The sequence below is a fragment of the Candidozyma haemuli genome (assembly GCF_002926055.2).
Source record: "Candidozyma haemuli strain B11899 chromosome Unknown H_2014730914, whole genome shotgun sequence".
Taxonomy (NCBI): domain Eukaryota; kingdom Fungi; phylum Ascomycota; class Pichiomycetes; order Serinales; family Metschnikowiaceae; genus Candidozyma; species Candidozyma haemuli.
In genome coordinates, this window is record NW_020289907.1 from 503,494 (window position 1) to 521,699 (window position 18,206).

Here is an 18,206-nt window from a genome sequence, read left to right on the forward strand (position 1 = left end):
AAGGTTTCTTGGTCACCCTTGTGATGACCTTTGCATTTAATATGAAATGAATTACATAACATTCGTCATGTCCTTCTGTCACCAAGCAGGTCTTGAAAAAACTCGCTTCGTCTAATGTCCTCCTCTTCCGCCAACGACTGAGCAATGTTCAGTTTAGCAATTTCGGCTGAAAAAGTTATTCCCACCACACCCCAGGAGACAAGATACCAGATCTTGTACGGGGTTTTGAAAAACTTCTGGTTCTGCCCATGATTATACTTATAACTGAAGTAGTAACCTGAAAGAAGCCCAACGAGTACTCCCTTCAATAGGCCAATTGAGCCAGCTTGGAGAAGCTGGGAATTGATTTGCTCCATACGTTCTTTACTTACTGATGATCGAGGCATGCTTACACGGGCCTCTTTTCATAGTAGTATGTAGGGAAAGAGCAAGTTGTAGTTTATCCAACTTGATTTGCGAAGACGGACTTTCGAGTGCGGGTGAACAATATAGGTTAAAAGTGCGCAAGTAGAGCGCGACCTACAAAATCAAATTCATAATGCGGTTCTATTATCTATTAATAAGTGCTCGAAAGCTATTCATAAAATCGTAAAAAAGTAGTGGACTGGCTTAGGCCTCAATGCAAACGCCGCCGAGATTAACCAGGCGGAGCTTTGGAGCATGCTGCGCCATAATACTGGAGAAGTCGGCAAGACATGAATGAATGAGCAATGACAGAAACTTCTTCGTCTCTTCATTCTCTTCGAGAGGCATTTCATGCATGTTTAACATAGACCCGACAGAGTGGAGGTTTCTCTCCATACAATGTTCTTGTCTTCTGAATTGGCCTGCAACATATTGCAAAAACTTGACATTGGCAATCTCCGTGAAGTCAACACTCGTAGTCACTTGACAGGGAGTGATCTGTACATCTGATGGCTTACCCTTGTGACTATAATTATTTGACTTGTCCAAACGGGCGAGTTCCACAAAGTATGAACGCGTGTTATTGCAGCTGTCGCAATTACATTGGTTAATTAAGACGTCTTGACATGGAATAGTACGCTTGTCAAGTAACTGTGGTAACTGACTGACCCATTCGTTCATGAAACTTGATATGTGGATATGCGCTAAGTTGGGAACATGACGAAGTTGCAAGCAAACTTTCTTCAAGTCGATACTGTACTGATCACTGGTAGATTTGACAGAATCTGACAAGTTCAAATACACCTCTTCCAAGGAGCCAAAAAGTTCGCTAAAAACGTAATTCTCGACAACATGCTTAAACTGCGTAGTGTCAGCTAATGACTTGTAATGCACGATCGCTAACTTCCTCAAACTGGTGGTAAGCCCGTGGAGTTGATTGTATTGCTTCCAATTCTCGAAAAAATTGAGAATACAACTATTAGAACACTCATGCAGACGAGTGCAGTTCATTTTCAATTCAAGTTCTTCAAGGTTGTTAAGATCAACATAATGGCGCATCTTGTGAAAATCTGTCATAGCATTATTGCGAGCACGATGCGATGTGGATATTGAAAGAACCTTCAACTTCAAGTCATTCACACCGAGATGATCAGCCATCTCAGTAAAACGAAGAAATGCCAAAGGCGAATGCAAATAAAGTCTACTCAAATTGCGTAAGTTCTGAGCGGGGGCCTCATAGGATCCATAAAAAATGCTCTGAACGTTTTCGCTGTTTTGAAGATAGGCGTTACTCTCAACATACATGTTGAGCTGTTCCAACCGTGAGTTTGTTGGTAATGCAAGGAACTCGCTTGTGTTGAACACAAACCAATTCAGAAGGTTGAGAACCTTATGATCCTTCCTTGTTACCTCGCATCTGTCTTCATCCTCCACGTCTATAAACTGAACAGAGTTCAGTGCCAAAAAGTTTGTGAGGGAACGAACACAACGCAAGCTCAAGACATCGTGGTTGTTCATGCATAATGTGTGTGGGTTTTGATTCCAAAAGTTTGCCATTCTATCGTATAAATAAAGCAAGCTGCTGTCATTGTCGTTTCCGTGTGTGTTCACCACGAACTTGCGTACAAAACGGAAAGTAGTTGGATTAAGACAGTTAGCGAACTGTTGCAACTTTTCAGCAGGCAATAAAGTCCATTCTTGAGAATAAGGGTGCTTCCCACAGTGCCAATCCCGGTCCGACTCTACCACCATAATATTCTTGTAAAGGGAGTCACACACCCGGTAACGGAAGTAAGGAGTCATGTGGGCTAAGGTGAGCCGCGAGTTATGATCGCAGCTATCCAAGATGGTGTCAAGGACGTTGTGAGGAAGATCTGTTAACCTCATGCTAGGGTTTGTCAGTACAGACACTGGTCTTAAACTTGAAAGCTCAATGTGGTACCTCGGGGGGAAGGCACTTCTTAAATACTGCCTAAACCCTTTTTTGCAGTAGCGCAAGTCTGGCCTCTGCAGTGACCATAATAACGAGGAGCGCTAAGAAAACAATGCACCGGTGTGGTTAATATACAGGATACCATCCAGAATGCCTTATTAAAATCATGTCTAGAAGAATCTTCTCTCCACACTGAGTCAAAACTGCGGCGCGATGCGCTCGGATGTACACCTCCTTGTTGGTACCAGCCTCCTGACAAGCTTTACCACAACCGTTCGAGAAGAAGATCAAAATAAGGCCAACAGTGGAATTCTAGCAAGTTTGCACACGAGCCAAAACCCTGAAGTATCAGTTGTGTTCGCTTAGTCCCGGAAGTGATGCTCTCCACCTTCCAGTGTTGGGTTACCACGAAATCGCCTTGCCTCAGGACGTGCGGCACAACCAAAAATCTGGGGTTCGGGCCATAGGAGCCGTTGCAGTTCGCAGTATGGAGAAGAGACGAGCAGGAAAGAAAAATCGCAAATGTGCCACAGTTCGCGCGGACCTTCGGACTAGGACAAGCAAGTGCTTCGTGAGCCATCACATCAAGAGACTTTTCTCCGGAATCAAACACGCTTCATTATCACTTTCCTCGAATGTAATACATAGCTGGCAAAAGCATTTCTGTCGGATAAAAAATATTGCTTTCCACCTTGTCATACCTTGGGCGGGCCACTTGTGCGTAACAAGATACTTTATGCGGTTTTGTGTGTATTATTTTTTCTTGCCTGTTCGCCTCATTCCATCCATTTGTCCGCATAGTTGAGACGCCCTTCAGATCCATTGCCATACTTGACAAAAGAAATTGCAGCTACCTCGGGAAACACACCTGTCTTGCTTAGTGATACCACCCGAAGTCTCGGAAATAGCTTTCCCTTGAGTAAATTCTGATCTATCAAAGTCACCAAACAGTTTTCAATGACGAGATCGTCAATTTCTTCCTCGGAGCCTTCGAGATTAACCTTCTGTCCAAAGCAATTGATTTCATTAAGAGATAGGCCGGCAAGTGATGTACTGAGAGCAATTTTGATACTATCGTAGTCAAGCTTCGCTTGTTTTCCTTGTAAAACCCATACTTTCCTAACCAAGTTACGAAGTAAAAGGAGAGGCACTTTTTCCGCAAATAATACCAATAGAAGATGTTCTTTGAGTTCCTGATAATTGTCAGGGTCGTTCAAAACAGTGGAAAAGCCCTTGAAGTCACCCCTCTCTATCGCTTTAGAAATATCGCAAAAGGTTTGTAGAAAGCGAGGGGTCCTGTCACGAGAGCTGTAGAAAGTAGAGCTAATGTTGTCCAAGAGAGGTTTTTTGCCGATAATCATTCCGAGTGGAATCATCAGTCGTAAGACTCTTGTGACATTAGCATTGTCTCTTAAGTAATTGTTGGGTGTGTTTGATAAACACCACTGAAAGTGTTGGTATGCATCGACAAACTGGTATTTCACCATGTAAAATCTCGCAAGATAATATCTATACTGAATCTGTTGGTTTTTGGGGAAGTCTGTGAGTCTTAAATTTGCGTTATTCATGTTGGAAAACACGTTACGACATAAAAGTGGATTCTGCAATTTGAAATAGATCAGACAAAGTCTCACTCCGATCAAAAGCATGATAGATTTTTTCGCCACCTCAATGTGATCTCCAGCGCCTAATTGAGAGCGGACGTTGTTGAACATTTTCAATAAGAGTGATGCCAAAAACACAAGCCTTGGTCGTCTCCTACTTTCCACCAAAAGAAGCTGCATGTCTAACTGTGTGGCCATTGGAATTATAATGTCAACTGTGTCTTGGATCAAAGGTGTCAATAGGTATCCATGAGATTTATTCGTAAAAGCAATTGATAAGTCATTGAAGTAGCTGGCATAGAGATCGAACGACTCAAGCATTGAGAATGGGTTTATCTGGTTTGATAAGCGCACAAAGCTTAGCACGAGTTCTTCGAATGCCATCCATTCATTGTTATAGAAATTTCTCCTCCCTAGTTCCTCTTGAACTTGATTGACATCTATTGGACCGATATTGTAGAACTTGACAATCCATGGATTTAGCGAAGGATGAAGGCGAAGTAGCTGTATAAGCTCTTGGGCCTGTAGTTTGGAAGGTTTACTTGTAACTGCTTGTAGATTTTGTAAGAAGTCCCCTGTCACATTCATCTGTATGTTAATGGCGTTGAAGTTGGCGATGTTTTTCATGTCGCACCTCAACTTCACGGATGTCGGATAGTGAGCTATGATTACCTTCCTGTTGGAAATCTACGTGAGCATCTGGAGCAAATACCGCTGCAAGGCTTCAATCTCCATTTAACATGGATTGCTTTTTAAAGGTTCTTGAAGGGAAAGGAAGAAAATACCTACAGAGCTACATTAGGATTGATGTCTACAAAATTCCTTGCATTTTCTGATTACAACGCTGTCGCTGACTTTACACTCAAAATATGAGATGCCGTCACTCAGGCGGTGAAATCACGTCAGATACCACAATCCTGTTGTCTTTCTTTAAATAAAAATGTCTGAAAAAAGTAGCAATTAAAGAATGGAAAGGTACGAGAGGCCACCAGAAACCGAAACATCAAGAAGCATCCATTCCTTTCAAACCTCTTTTAAACATCATTCAGTTGCTTTCTTTCTCTTGTTCTCTACGTTGATGTTGTTTTTTTTTTTTTGTTTTTTTTTCTTCGATATTTTTCCTTTCTAAATTACCGTTTTAATGACATTCAACTTTATATATCTTAGAATATTCGCGATAATCTGAAAGTCTCAACTAAAACTTGCAAATCAAACACAACACTTATAGCCTATGGCGATACAATGCAAACCAAGGCCTCCGCCACAACAGCAAAAGGATGGCACAAAGAAGAAGAAAAAGACACTAGGAGATACTCAACCGATAGTGAACTATGAAGACCCGGATCTTAAGGTGGTGATCAGGCTTCTTCCTCCAAACATGAGTGAGGAAGCCTTTCTCCTGCAAATTCCGAAAGAATATCAGCCTACGATCAATGGTACCCGTGGCCTACGAAGGTTTTACTTTCAGAGGGGTAGCGCCTCTACTAAACCATTTGAAGAGCCAAACTTTTCAAGAGCATACTTCCAGTTCCAAGAGAAACAGGATGCGGACCATTTTAAGTCTGAGATGGAACAAATTGTATTTGAGGATCCTGCTTCGGGTGATCGAGTAAAATGTGAAATGATGAAGCCTTTGTTTGGAACTGTGATAGAGACCACGTCAGAGAAGTCTGAAGGAAAGATTCTTCAGGAGACTTTGTATAAAAAGTTTATCTCTCAACGTTCTGCGGATGCAACAGATATTGATATGGTAAAGTTGATAAAGTCGTTACATTCCGAAGATAATAAAAGGAGACGGGAAAAGAACAAGTCAAAGAAAGCAGCTTCCGCAAACACGAAACCAGAAAGCGCCCCTGAGACTCTACTGTCGAGGGAACAGAGCAAGACTATTGTTAAACCACCGCCAGCCGCCCTAAAAAAGAAGCCATATCAAGAATGTAAGAAAGAGAAGGACCAGAATCACAAGAAATCGGATAAGGATGCGGATCTGGTTAAAAAGGATGCCAAAAATACTAAGAAGAAATCACTAAAGGCAAAGAAACCAACCTTGACGACCTCAACCAAGTCGCTTAATATCACGCCCGAAAAGCCAGGCGGCGGTGATCCTTCAAAACCAAAAAAGAAGCAAACAAAGGCCAAAAAGTCGAAAGGAAAAGGAAGCCCATCAACGGAGCAGACCCAAGCGACTCACAAGAAAACACCGAGTCAAAGCAACAAAAGCACGACAAAGAAAACTACATAGGAGATAAAAGGGTCATTTATAGTGAATGGGAACGAGTTTTTCTGAGAACAGTAGTGTAATATTGTTAATGTACACTTTATTATATTTATTTTTCTCCTTCCGCGCTACTGATATGAGCTTCTCTCGATAGTTTACCAACACCGAACATGGTATGTGCTATTCCAAGGGCACATCTCCGAAGTATAACAAAAAAATTGGCAATTCCATGCCGCTCATTGAGCAATAGGAATGACATCAAATTCGCAGACCATATGGAACTGTTGGATACATCAATTCCCACTATGGAGAAGATCCTCACAATTCTTCAAGATGCGGAATCGAACAAGATTGAGCCACAAGAGAGCCATGAAGACAATGAGGATTCGCCCGGACCCAAAGGAAATATTTTGCAAAAAGAATATCATGCATTTCTAGGTCTTAAAGTCGTTGATTATGACGTCCTTCGCTTTCTTAATGATGCAGAAGTCGTGAAGAAAGACCAATCATTCGAAAACATAAAACCAGAAACATGTGAAGTCATCCTTAAGCATTACGCTGAAAATCTACGTCAGGCATTGATAGGGTCGAAAGATAGCCCGAGTTTAGCCTCGATTGGCGATGCATTTCTTCAGAGCCCCGTGAAGCTCCAAAATCAACTTAGGCCTCGTTTGAAAGCTAAGGCAATGCAGAGCTTCTCGGACTTTGAAAAAATTCAGCAAGCCCCCAAGCTAACTTTTGACTTCCAAGACATAAACCTACCGAATCCATTTAGAGGACGGGAAAAGCATCCAATGCAGCTCCGGAAAGGACTCAGTTTGAAGCGACGCCCAAATAATTTACTTTGTTTTTTATTAGATGACGAAAAAGTTCTAGCAACTTTTCTCAGGAAGTTAAAGAGCTCTTTGAAACCGGCACTCATTTTGAACTTCATGAAATGCCAGTCTCTTGAAGGAAACGCAGCTTTCAAAATTCTCCTAACAAAGCATTTAAAAGATCCCGATAGCGTGTTTTTTAGGTCTAATCCTTTAGACTCCTTGGGCGGGGTTCCACTCGACCATTTGGAAAGTGAGTTAACAGTTCTTAAAGCAATCGTGGCCCATAAAAGTAACATTCTACTGCGGCTCAATTCGTTTGGAATCTACCAGAGCAGTGTCCCCGATATCGACTTGAAGAGAGTCAAAACATCTGAAGACATAGTTATGACATTGGCTAGATCATTCGACCGATACTTTGGTGCCTGTTATAGACTAGATGCGAGAAGCTGCGACGCATGGGTCGCAGGCCTTTTGAAGTTTTATCACGACAACTGGAACAGAAAGGAGATCTTTGAGGCTTACTTCTTGGAAGGCATTAACGAATTTAGGGATCTGTTAACACGCGCAACTTTAAGATCGCTTCTGGCAAGATGGTCCTCTGCAAAAGAAGGAAACACAGGAGAGCTACTTACCGTCAAAGCTTACTATCCTCCTGAATAATGATGCCATGGTTTGCTCCATACTTGAGCTCATTGAGATCCTTGTTGAAATGGTTAGACTTCAAGGCGAACTCCGTTTCATGAATGCCTGAAAAGTTAATAATTCCATTATCGATGCCTGCAATAACAACAGACCTACCGCTGGACCCCATTTTGATCAAAGAATCTCGTAAACGAATATATTCAAGATTTTTGAGCGTCTTTGGTGCCAAGGTCAGGCGTTTTTCTGTAATTTTGCGTGCTCGAATCTGCTTCTTGGAACTTTGATCCGCTGGTTTTCTCGACTTTTTCGAACCATCCTTGCTGCTTGTTACCTCATCAGCGTTAACTTTCATCGAAGACTGTTCCCAAAGTTTTACCATGTCCAGGAAGGAAGGGAACTTTACCTCGGATGTATTTATGACGCAAACTTGAAAGTCCGGGTTTCTATGATTCTTTTTACTGAACTTGCTGGTTGGTTTCCAGACATCAAAATGTAGATCGTATGTCCTATCCGGTGTACCCTGTTCTTTGCAGTCCAATGCATTCCTGGCAGGAATGTATTGTAGTTTCTCATAAACCAGAGTGTAGTTTACGAAATGAGTTGAGGTTATGGAAAATCTCGAAATTAGCATCCTAATATTGAAGCCTAAAGAGGCAATGGCGGCCCATGCTTGTGATAGAGATGAGATGTCTTTTGTGCTCATCGGGACCGGTTTCAATGTCTTCCGTTCGAACCTGCTCGAAGCACGGACAATATAACCCAAGCGTTTTAGCAAACAATAAACTTGGTATTTATCATGTAAGTCTGAGTTATCCGAAAAAGCCAAATTGTAGAAAAAAATTAGTGAAATCTGCTTCAAGGTAGAATAATCGAAAGTTTCTTCGTTCGATACCATAAATGACTGAAACCTCTCGTTCGAAAGGTAAAGAATCAAGGAGCCTCTTTCCATAAGATAAAGCGTTTCAATAGACAGAAGCCAACAGCCTTGGATTTTAGGCTTTTCTACAAAATTGTGCAGCTCACCCATGTCTCTGAAAAAGTTCCCTTTGGCATGTGGAACTAAAGTCATGCCCTTTTTCTTCATCCAAACGCCCACCATCTTTTGTTTCTCATGATGGCCTCTTAAATGGTCAAGAGCTTTAAACATTTGATTACGGGCCTCAGCTAGAGTAGATGTCTGAAAATCGGTAAAGTCAACATCAAAATCTTTCTCGGACCTCTTCGGTATAGATTCGTCGGCAATTCTGAGTGATGTAAAGCGATGATTGAGATCACCCCAATCAGGAAAGGTGTCTTCATCTTGCGTACCTAGAATTTTAAAGGTTTCCTCTTCATCGTTCATGCTTCACTTTATGGTGGTGGTAGGGCTGGATCTTGCGAAATGCGACTTTGGAAAGAAGCTCAAGAAAATGCGATCCCCCAACACCCCTTCGTCTATCGACAAGACGGACGCTACACTTTATAAGCATGACCTCTTCAGGCTTGACAATCGACAACTTGGTATGTTTGATTATTGGAATCGCTCTATGGTTACTGTACTAATTCCAGGCTGAATCCCTATATGAGGACATGATGATGAATCTCATCAGGCAGGTCTCACTTAATAGCATATCTAGGTATAAAACCCTCCAGCAATGTGTCGAAGGAAAGTATACAGATCCCAATCCTTCTCTAAGAGCTAGTAATCGAGATATTTTCGGAAATGACAGAACGAAACTCAAAAACTCGGAAACTTCGCGTTACTTCGATTGTGGTAACTGTGGGAGACAAATTGCTGGGGACGCTTCGCTCAGCATATTAACAAGTGTTTGGACAGAGGAAAGAGATGATTAAAAATGTGGATGATCACGTCTGTAAGGACCCATAAAGCGTGTCAATGGGACATGTGTGAGAAGAATACAGATATATTGGCCAGGAGGTTCTAAGATAATGTGGAGATGCGATCAATTAGCCGGCTACTGGTACGGATCCATGTGGCTCTACGGTCAGTTGTTACCCTACGCTTTCCTTGTCAAGAAAATTGACACGACTCCAACAAAAGATATTGATGCGGAGACCTGGTGCGCGGAGGTGACCGTTCCAACAAGCCAACTTAGACTTCGACTTTGGTATCTTTTTGCCCCACCTGAACAGGCATCCTTTTCCGTGGAACAACATAGGGGCGGCCCTGATAGCGAAAACAGCAGCCAGCCAAGCGGGGAGCGGTAGGGAGTATGCCATCCTTAAGCCTGTATACTCCTTGTAAGAACCTCCACAAATTCTGAAATGGAAACCAAAACGTTTAACAGCTGAACATGGCCAAGCGCTCAACTAGGTAGGTTCCGCGCTTAAACTTGGTTCACTTGAAATGGGGTCCTGGTGGGGGCAGTTATCCTAACATTTTCTGTCCCTCAAAGGGTTCTTGCGGGGTATTCTGCATCGCTCCAGGCTAATTGCGCCCTTAACTGGGGAGATAGAATCCGTTTATTTAAAGCTCCAAAGTATCCGGTCATTACAACCCATTACAAGACCAATAATGCCTTACCTTTTTGAAGATGACATTGGTGAACTACCATTGGATGCCGAGCTTAGCTCAAGAATGGTTCCAGTGCGTAAAGACGGCAATGACTTGATTTACCGAAACCGTGCTGTACCTGACAAACTTATTGAAGGGTTGCATCCATCTCTCGGGACATACAATGATATGTTCAATCGAGCAGTCGAACTCAACAAGCACAAGCCTTGCCTTAGTTACCGACCATACAATTATGCTCAAAAAAGGTCCCAGCAAAATTACGTGTCTCTCTCTTATGTCGAGGTAAACGAAAGGAGACTTGCGATTGGCTCAGGAATCTTGGAGTGTTTGCTGAATGTTATCCCCGAAGCGATTCAAAATCATGTCAAGAACTACAAGGCTTATAATGCAAGAACGTTCTCCCCTATGGTGTCGATTTACTCGGCCAACAGGCACGAATGGTTACTAACTGATTTGGCTTGTCATGCTTTTTCCTTGACTAACACCGCTTGTTACGATAATTTGGGTGACGATGTGACTGCCCATATCTTAAGCATAACCGACTCTCCAATTGTATTCTGCCTGGGAGATAAGGTAGAAAAGTTAGGTCGGTTTAGTAAGTTAGAGAACTTTCCTGTCAAGGTTATTGTGTCATTCGATCCTGTTCCAGCTGCAATAAAATCTTCATTGAAGCAGCTAGGTCTTCAGATTCTCGAGTTTTTTGAATTAGAGGAGTTAGGAAGGAAATCTAGCCATCACCCGTTGCCACCGCATCCTGAAACGCTTTTTACGATTTCCTTCACGTCAGGTACGACGGGCGCAATGCCGAAAGGTGTTGTGCTAAACCATAAGGCGGCTGTATGTGCAATGTGTTATTTGATGATTGGGCAGCCTTATATCGAAAATGGCAAGACCTTTGCCTTCCTACCCTTGACACATCTTTACGAACGGGAGACGAGCGCGTATGCGTTGTGTCGTGGATATAATATAGGTCTCCCAGACATAGCCTATGACCGGGCGCCATATAATCCTTTTGATCAATTGCTCGAAGATCTTAAACTTTTTAAGCCCCACTACATTTCGCTTGTCCGCGGATCTTGACAAGAATTGAGTCTTTGATAAAGTCACATATCAGCCAACTTTCCGAGAAAGAAGCTGTCAACCGCGTTATCGACGAAAAATGCGTCCAACAAAGTAAGGAGGATTTTAGCAGAGGCGACCAATTTTTACTAAAGGCTTGGAAAGAATTGCGGAAGCTCGTGGGTTTTGACAACTTGAAATGGATTCAAGTTGCTTCAGCCCCCACCAACAAGTATACTCTTCAGTACTTGAAAGCATCTCTTGATATTGGTGTGACTCAGATGTACGGCCTCACTGAAACTTTTGGTGCTATGACTCAAAGTTTGTTGTATGAGGCTGAGCCAGGTTCGTGTGGTGTAGGCGGACCATCGGTAGAGTTCAAACTTCATGACAGGCCTGAGATGGGTTATTTTGTGGCTGATCATAAGGGTGAATTACTTGTACGTGGCCCTCAAGTCTTCCGATCATACTACAAGAATCCTGAGGCAACTGCAAAAGACATCGACAAGGATGGTTGGTTCTCCACTGGAGATGTGGTCGAATTAAGAGACGGAAGGCTATACGTTATTGACCGTGTGAAGAACTTCTTCAAACTTGCTCATGGGGAATATATCTCGCCCGAAAGGATTGAAAATTTATATCTATCCAAGAATCCCTTCATTCTGCAAGTATACGTACATGGGCATCCATCTAAGGATTATACCATTGCAATAGTGGGTATCAATGAGGCATTCGGATGCGACTTCATTCAACGGGCAGGGGCAAGGAATGAGGACATGATACATGAGATTAATAAGCCAAAGCACAAGAAAAAGCTTTTAGCACTCATGAATCGAAATGTTGCAAGTTTCACAAATGGGGTTGAAAGAGCCCGCAATGTGTTTTTCGATGTCAATCCACTCACGGTTGAACGTAATGTGGTTACACCTACTATGAAATTGAAAAGGGCGCTAGCATCTAAATTTTTCAATGATATTATCACCAACCTCTATAACGAAGGTCCACTTGATCCAACGAGCAGGTTATAGTTCAATCGAATATTGTATCATGAAGTAAATGTAAAGCTTTCTCCAAGCCTTCTGTGCTGTATCCAAATGCCCCGCAGAATCATGTGCTGATAATCACGTGTTACCGACCAAAAAAGTTTCTATCTCACGCATCTTCAACATCAAAGTTCGAAATTCCGCCAGCAACAATAGAGTCCTCCTTAACATGGCTCCGCCGCCTCCCATAGTTATCGATGCTCAAGTGATTTCAGGAATTACAGGTTCCATATCTATAGCATGTTGGATTATCGTTTTCGCCCCACAGATTTATGAGAATTTTCGTAGGAAGTCATCGGAAGGACTATCGATGATGTTCATCATATTATGGTTGGCGGGAGATATCTTCAACGTGCTTGGTGCCGTTCTTCAAGGAGTTCTTCCTACCATGATAATTTTAGCAATCTATTATACGTTGGCTGACATAGTTTTATGGGTTCAATGCATCATGTATGGAGACGGAAAGTCCAAACCAGACTACGTTCACCTTTCTCCTGCAAATCCATTAAATGATGATGTGCTTGAAACAGTTTTATCTGGTGATAGGCCAGCTGAATTGAACGAACCGGATAATTCAGTTGATGAGAGGGACACTTACGCTTCATTTCTGAATGTCAGTCCCCTCATGTCAGCATTTTTTAAGTTCTTAATGGTTTTGCTTGTTTTTTTGGCTGGTCTTACTGGATGGTATATCTCATACATTAAAACTTCCCGCAAGCATAAAGCTCCTGTTGATCTAGTCTTTGACCCATTGGCACAGTTCTTCGGATGGCTATGCGCCATCTTTTACCTTGGATCTAGAGTTCCCCAAATTTTGCTCAACTACGAGCGTAAGTCGTGTGAGGGTATTTCCTTCATGTTTTTCTTATTTGCATGCCTAGGCAACTTGACTTATGTTATTTCAATCCTCGCAATAGATACATCATGGAATTATGTCTGGGTCAATTTGTCTTGGTTAGCCGGTTCACTTGGCACATTGGCTCTTGATTTCACCATCTTCGTCCAATTTTTCCTCTACAATGAGGCAGACGACTATGAAGCAGGTAACGCTTCTAAATATTCTAATTCTGACAGAAGCGAACCGCTTCTCGAACGCCAGTCCGGCGGATACGGGGCCGCATAAACCCACCTAACGAAATATCAAAATTAACAAACACAATACTTTCAATCTTTATTTTTTTTTCTTTGTTCTCTTTTATCTTTTCTGACTTCATTCACATTTCGACCGCAACTAGTAAGCTTTCTGTTGTTGAACATGAAGGCTCTCGGTTAGTTACGAGAAGCTAGTCTAGCAGGAATCCCGAAAAATGAAATCTTTATCAGTGTGCTTCTATTACGCATAAGTTTGAGCCGCCCTGGCTATAATAGACAAAACGCTATCTCATTGGTACCATTGAAAGAGTGTGTGGGAGAGGAGGGTTCTTATAATCAATAGGAAAAATAATGATCGTATTAAAAATGAGAAACATTAGTCAAGAATTAGTATCCATAATGCATAAGATGTAGTCGAGATCTACACATCTAATTAAATGTGGGAGCTCCAGTAAGACAAGCATCCTTACTAGATATATCTTCATGTGTGGGATACAATAACCTTCCAACCTTGCTCGCAGAAGGTAACCTACGTGCAACACTCGCGTTCCTTGAGCTGTAGGACCCTGTTCGCATTACCCTTCGCAGAGCCTAAGAAATCAAATTCTTAACTGTCAGAAAAAAATGGTGCAATGGAGGTACTAGTATGCGGCTCGATAACTGCTAGTAATTATTTACTTTGATGTTTCTCTTGGAATCAACGCAGAGGTACTCTAAATCAGCTAGCTCATGTGACGAAAGCAGGAGTACAATGCACAATCGTGCAGTATTATATGTCCCCACAATAAAGCGCCAGTGCACATGATCCAATGGCGAAGCCAGACCAGAAAAGTCCGGAGCCCAAGTATCGCTCGAGGTTACGCATGCCTGGCGCCGAGTAAGCACGATGTTTTTGCACACCTAGTTTTTGAGATTCTTTCCACTCTATCTTATTTAGACCTTTTTTTCATTTAGCCGACAAGCATCGATTTTACCGCTGCTGGAAATACAATTCCAGATCCCCAATTGTTCCACGGCATCCTCGATACGGTATGTTTCCAAGCTCTCAAAATTTCAGTCATCCGCAAATTAACACTAGCTTAAGAATTAGTCAAAGTATTCCTCAATGGCACCATCCACTCCAGTGAAGCGAAGAAAGCGTGCAAGTCTCGTCTGTAATCGCTGCAAGCGCCGTAAGATTAAATGCGATAAAAAGAAGCCGTGCTCGAGTTGTAGCAAAGTTGATCATCCCTGTGCTTACGACTCGGCCTGGGCTCCTGGTCTACATCTCAAATCGTCAGCATCAGGAACCCAACAGAGTCTTCAAAATGATGAAATCTCCAGCGAGCCTACAAGATCTAATGGGCCAAAAGATGCATCAACTTCTTTGACATCATTGGGTCCAAATATCGATGCTGGGCTTTCCTCCCCTCATCCGATGGAAGAGATGGTCTTTTTATCCCGAAAAAAATTTGATCAGCTTGCGAATGCAAGAGACTCAACGGCTCTGATAGGTGATTTCGAAGCCATAATCGCTCCCATAACCATAGGTAATGAAGGCCATCAAGCTTTCAATGCCAACGCTGGTCTTGTGAAAACGCAACTTCACGATCGTGAATGGCCGGGACGAATTTTATTCGAAGCACTTGGGGCACGTCAGGTGAAGTTTGAGCCTCATGTAACAAAATTGGTTAAGAATGACTTTCTTGGGGTCAACCCTTTTCAGGAATACAATGAAAAGCTATCGTTCCTCGATCAATTCGCCCTAGAACCTTCAACTGATGAAGCCCTATGGGAGCGAAATGGGGTTTTTGCATGGCGTACATTGCAAAAAAAGACGGCTGGCTTCTGAAGTTACTGGAATATGTCAGTCGCAAGGAGTCTGTGGAGCGAAGGAATGACATTCAGTCGACAGAGCTGCCATCATTGGCAAAAACACCACAATCAGCACATTCAACTTTTAGCAACGACAGCACTCGAGAAGCTGAAGAAAGGATTGGGTTTCTGCGTAGTCAGCGCCTAAACACGGAGAGAGATAAGGCCAGAGATGAAACCGCATCAAGATCTTTTTTATCTGAAAACAATCTTTCTGGTACGCTTCCACAATCTACAGATGCAAATGCGTTAGGGTTAATGTTGTACGAGGATGATATAAAGTTTGATATCAAGTTGATTCAGCAAATGAGAATGATGATACCAAAAAAGCGGGTTGTATGGCTTCTAATTCGTCGCTTTTTTCGCGTACTATACGCTTTTGCTCCTTACTTAGATGAGCATGACTTTCGTAAGGTCATATCTCGAATCATAGGAAATGAGAGCTTCGACGATATTGATGTTGATTTCCAGCTTGATGACAGACTTGATGTCATACATATCAGTGTCCTATTGGTCATGATCCGGTTTAGTTATGTTTCCCTCTTTTCAAATAGGGTGAGTGCAAATGAGGTGATAATGAATTCTGAGGATCCCAAATTACAAGAACTCCGCTACCTTTTCAAAAATCCTGTGAATCTTAACTGCATTGAATTGAGTCACAGATGCCTTCATCAAATGCTTTTCCTCAAGATAACGAATGTCCCTCTTTTGCAATTAACTTTGTTTCTTCGGACATATAATTACCTCGCTCCTGAAGAGGGTGATGGATGCAATGGATCAAGCTCGCAGCTATTCAACAGTCTTCTGGTTCAAATGGCATATATCCTAGGCTTTAATCGAGATCCATCGAGTTTCCCTGGTTCGATCTGCCCCAGACAGTCACAATTGATTAGGAAAATTTGGGCACATTTGAATGTGAGCGATGTTTTCCAGGGGTATCGCTTTGGTAATCCAATTTCGACAAACCCAGCTTTTGGTGACACGAAGCTCCCAACCGATGAAAAAGATAATGAAAATATTTTTGATAAGGAGTTGGATCATTCTGTTACTCGCGTTCTAAACTTCAGCGACGTGTTATCTGGCGGCGCCATGCGGAAACTTATCGATTTGACGTTGCATGTAAAACATCCCGTATATCTTCCTCATTTCACTTCATTGGTGAACCTGATAGAATCTGGGGCAGACAGTGTCTTCGGAAGATTAAGGGATTATTTGGAGCCACTTGAGTTACAAAACGCGTCCTATTCATATGGAAAGCTAGTCAAGTGTGCTCTTCTACTATCATTGAATTCCTTTTTCATTACTTGCCTGAGTCATCTTCTTGCATTCTACAGAGATCAACATAACGCAGCACTATATGCCTACTACTTCAAAAAGATTCTATACTTTGCAATAAGCGAAATTCTTCCTGTTGTGCCCGCATTCGTGACGAAGTTAGAAGATATTTTTGGGGAAGGAGTCGCCGTATGGATGAACCCGTTGATCATCGATGCTATTTACCGGGTGAACGAAGTTGTAATCACCTCCATTGTTAAAAGCAACTACTACATCTTAAAAGAAAAACGCTCGTCGGATCATGACTCTAAACTCGCTGATCCTGACTATTTCACGCATTTCCAAAAGCTTTGTGAGTTCGTGACTCTTTTAGAGAAATTTTCAAAAATTTGTATTGTGGCTGAATCTATCATGAGCAATAGGTACTACTTTGCGTGGAGAATTTTTAAAAGTCACCAGAAGTTTTTGCAAGCGCTGAATGAACCGGAGTTCTATCGCCAAGCCGAGAGTGCTCCTGAGACGACCACCAGTTGCGGTCCCCAAAACCTTACTTCGACCCAGTTACAAGAAATCATAGACATTTTTAAGGGCAGTATGCACTTTTTGGAGAAACAAATTGCAGAGAACCTGAAGGAATTTTGTGTTGAGGAATTTTTGACCAAAAGCTCACGCATGGATCTTCCTGGAGTTTTACGAAACGAGCAAGAGGTGACAACTACTTTAAGGACCGATCTGGCGCCGGAAACCACACATACTTCTACGGATTTAATGGAGCCATCAAAACTAGTTGAATCTTTAAGAGCGTCTCCTGGAAATATCTCCTCGGATATATCCAACATGTTAGAACTTGATCTCTTCATGTTGGACGACTTTGATGCCTTTAATAATAATGAAGTTGATCTACTTTGGCTTCAAATGTCGAATCAGAAAATGCAGAAGCATAAAGAAATCGACGAGTTCGCCTGGCAAAGCGTCGGAGATGGCACATACTGATTATAGCTTCGTTAATCGACGTCATGAATGCGCTGGGAATAAATACCAAGAGACTGTTTGTATTTCCTGTCTGTAAATCCCTCATCGGAGAATTTACCAAAATTGTCATATCGCCGAAATATTCAAATTGCCATCAGAATACCATATACCATACCTCTTTCTACATTGAATTTGATACATGACGCTTCAAGCTAATACTACGTGGTAGCAATTGATAGGTTACTGAGTTTCCCAAAGATACTGCCCACATATGGCTGGATCGATTTCCCCAATGATAGAAGACCATAGTTCTCCCTCCATAGGGAGTAAATCCAAAGCGAAGAAAAGACGTCCTCGTGGAGTAATCGTTTGCAAGAACTGTCGAAAAAGAAAAGTCAAATGTGACAAGCAAAAGCCATGCTCTAACTGTATTAAATTCAATCAGTCAGATACGTGCTGTTACGAAACACAGAATGTACACGAGTCAAAAGCGGGCTACATGGAAATCCAGCTCCCGCTTCCCGTAACACGAGACAACACAAATAATGGGCGGAGAGAAGCTAAACGCAATTCCGAGAATGGAAATGTTATTGATGTGAAGAGCAAAAACAATTTGAGTGTATCGGAATTTAAGAAGCGAAGGATAAGCGACATTTCGGAGCTTGAGCACCTCAAAGAGCGAATACAACAGCTTGAGCTGTCACTTATTAGCAATTCGTCCCAGCTGTTATCACAAGCAGACAATCGTTTGATAACTCCGGCTCATGGGCCAGCCT

General features: G+C 42.2%; 8 protein-coding genes across 8 annotated transcripts; 5 read left to right on the forward strand and 3 right to left on the reverse strand. All coding sequences in view use genetic code 12, as the record gives it.

Annotated features, from left to right (window-relative positions):
- Positions 1-609: 609 nt before the first annotated feature.
- Positions 610-2,292, reverse strand: CXQ85_004758 (uncharacterized protein; the record flags this gene model as incomplete). The annotated part of the gene is made up of 1 exon (XM_025488367.1): positions 610-2,292. One exon carries the CDS (start codon positions 2,290-2,292, stop codon positions 610-612), a length of 1,683 nt encoding a protein of 560 aa, XP_025343029.1.
- An 822-nt stretch (positions 2,293-3,114) lies between these two features.
- Positions 3,115-4,569, reverse strand: CXQ85_004759 (uncharacterized protein; the record flags this gene model as incomplete). Its single annotated transcript, XM_025488368.1, has 1 exon — positions 3,115-4,569. One exon carries the CDS (start codon positions 4,567-4,569, stop codon positions 3,115-3,117), a length of 1,455 nt encoding a protein of 484 aa, XP_025343030.1.
- A 604-nt stretch (positions 4,570-5,173) lies between these two features.
- CXQ85_004760 (uncharacterized protein) lies at positions 5,174-6,184 on the forward strand (the record flags this gene model as incomplete). The annotated part of the gene is made up of 1 exon (XM_025488369.1): positions 5,174-6,184. One exon carries the CDS (start codon positions 5,174-5,176, stop codon positions 6,182-6,184), a length of 1,011 nt encoding a protein of 336 aa, XP_025343031.1.
- Positions 6,185-6,465: 281 nt separating this feature from the next.
- CXQ85_004761 (uncharacterized protein) lies at positions 6,466-7,638 on the forward strand (the record flags this gene model as incomplete). Its single annotated transcript, XM_025488370.1, has 1 exon — positions 6,466-7,638. The coding sequence occupies one exon, from the start codon at positions 6,466-6,468 to the stop codon at positions 7,636-7,638; it is 1,173 nt and encodes a 390-aa protein (XP_025343032.1).
- Positions 7,639-7,820: 182 nt separating this feature from the next.
- Positions 7,821-8,962, reverse strand: CXQ85_004762 (tRNA splicing endonuclease subunit; the record flags this gene model as incomplete). Its single annotated transcript, XM_025488371.1, has 2 exons — positions 7,821-7,908; positions 8,529-8,962. 2 exons carry the CDS (start codon positions 8,960-8,962, stop codon positions 7,821-7,823), a joined length of 522 nt encoding a protein of 173 aa, XP_025343033.1.
- Positions 8,963-10,135: 1,173 nt separating this feature from the next.
- CXQ85_004763 (uncharacterized protein) lies at positions 10,136-12,222 on the forward strand (the record flags this gene model as incomplete). The annotated part of the gene is made up of 2 exons (XM_025488372.1): positions 10,136-11,200; positions 11,227-12,222. 2 exons carry the CDS (start codon positions 10,136-10,138, stop codon positions 12,220-12,222), a joined length of 2,061 nt encoding a protein of 686 aa, XP_025343034.1.
- A 184-nt stretch (positions 12,223-12,406) lies between these two features.
- Positions 12,407-13,360, forward strand: CXQ85_004764 (cationic amino acid transporter; the record flags this gene model as incomplete). The annotated part of the gene is made up of 1 exon (XM_025488373.1): positions 12,407-13,360. One exon carries the CDS (start codon positions 12,407-12,409, stop codon positions 13,358-13,360), a length of 954 nt encoding a protein of 317 aa, XP_025343035.1.
- A 1,763-nt stretch (positions 13,361-15,123) lies between these two features.
- On the forward strand, positions 15,124-17,451 carry ZCF35 (Zcf35p; the record flags this gene model as incomplete). Its single annotated transcript, XM_025488374.1, has 1 exon — positions 15,124-17,451. One exon carries the CDS (start codon positions 15,124-15,126, stop codon positions 17,449-17,451), a length of 2,328 nt encoding a protein of 775 aa, XP_025343036.1.
- Between the last annotated feature and the right edge of the window lie 755 nt (positions 17,452-18,206).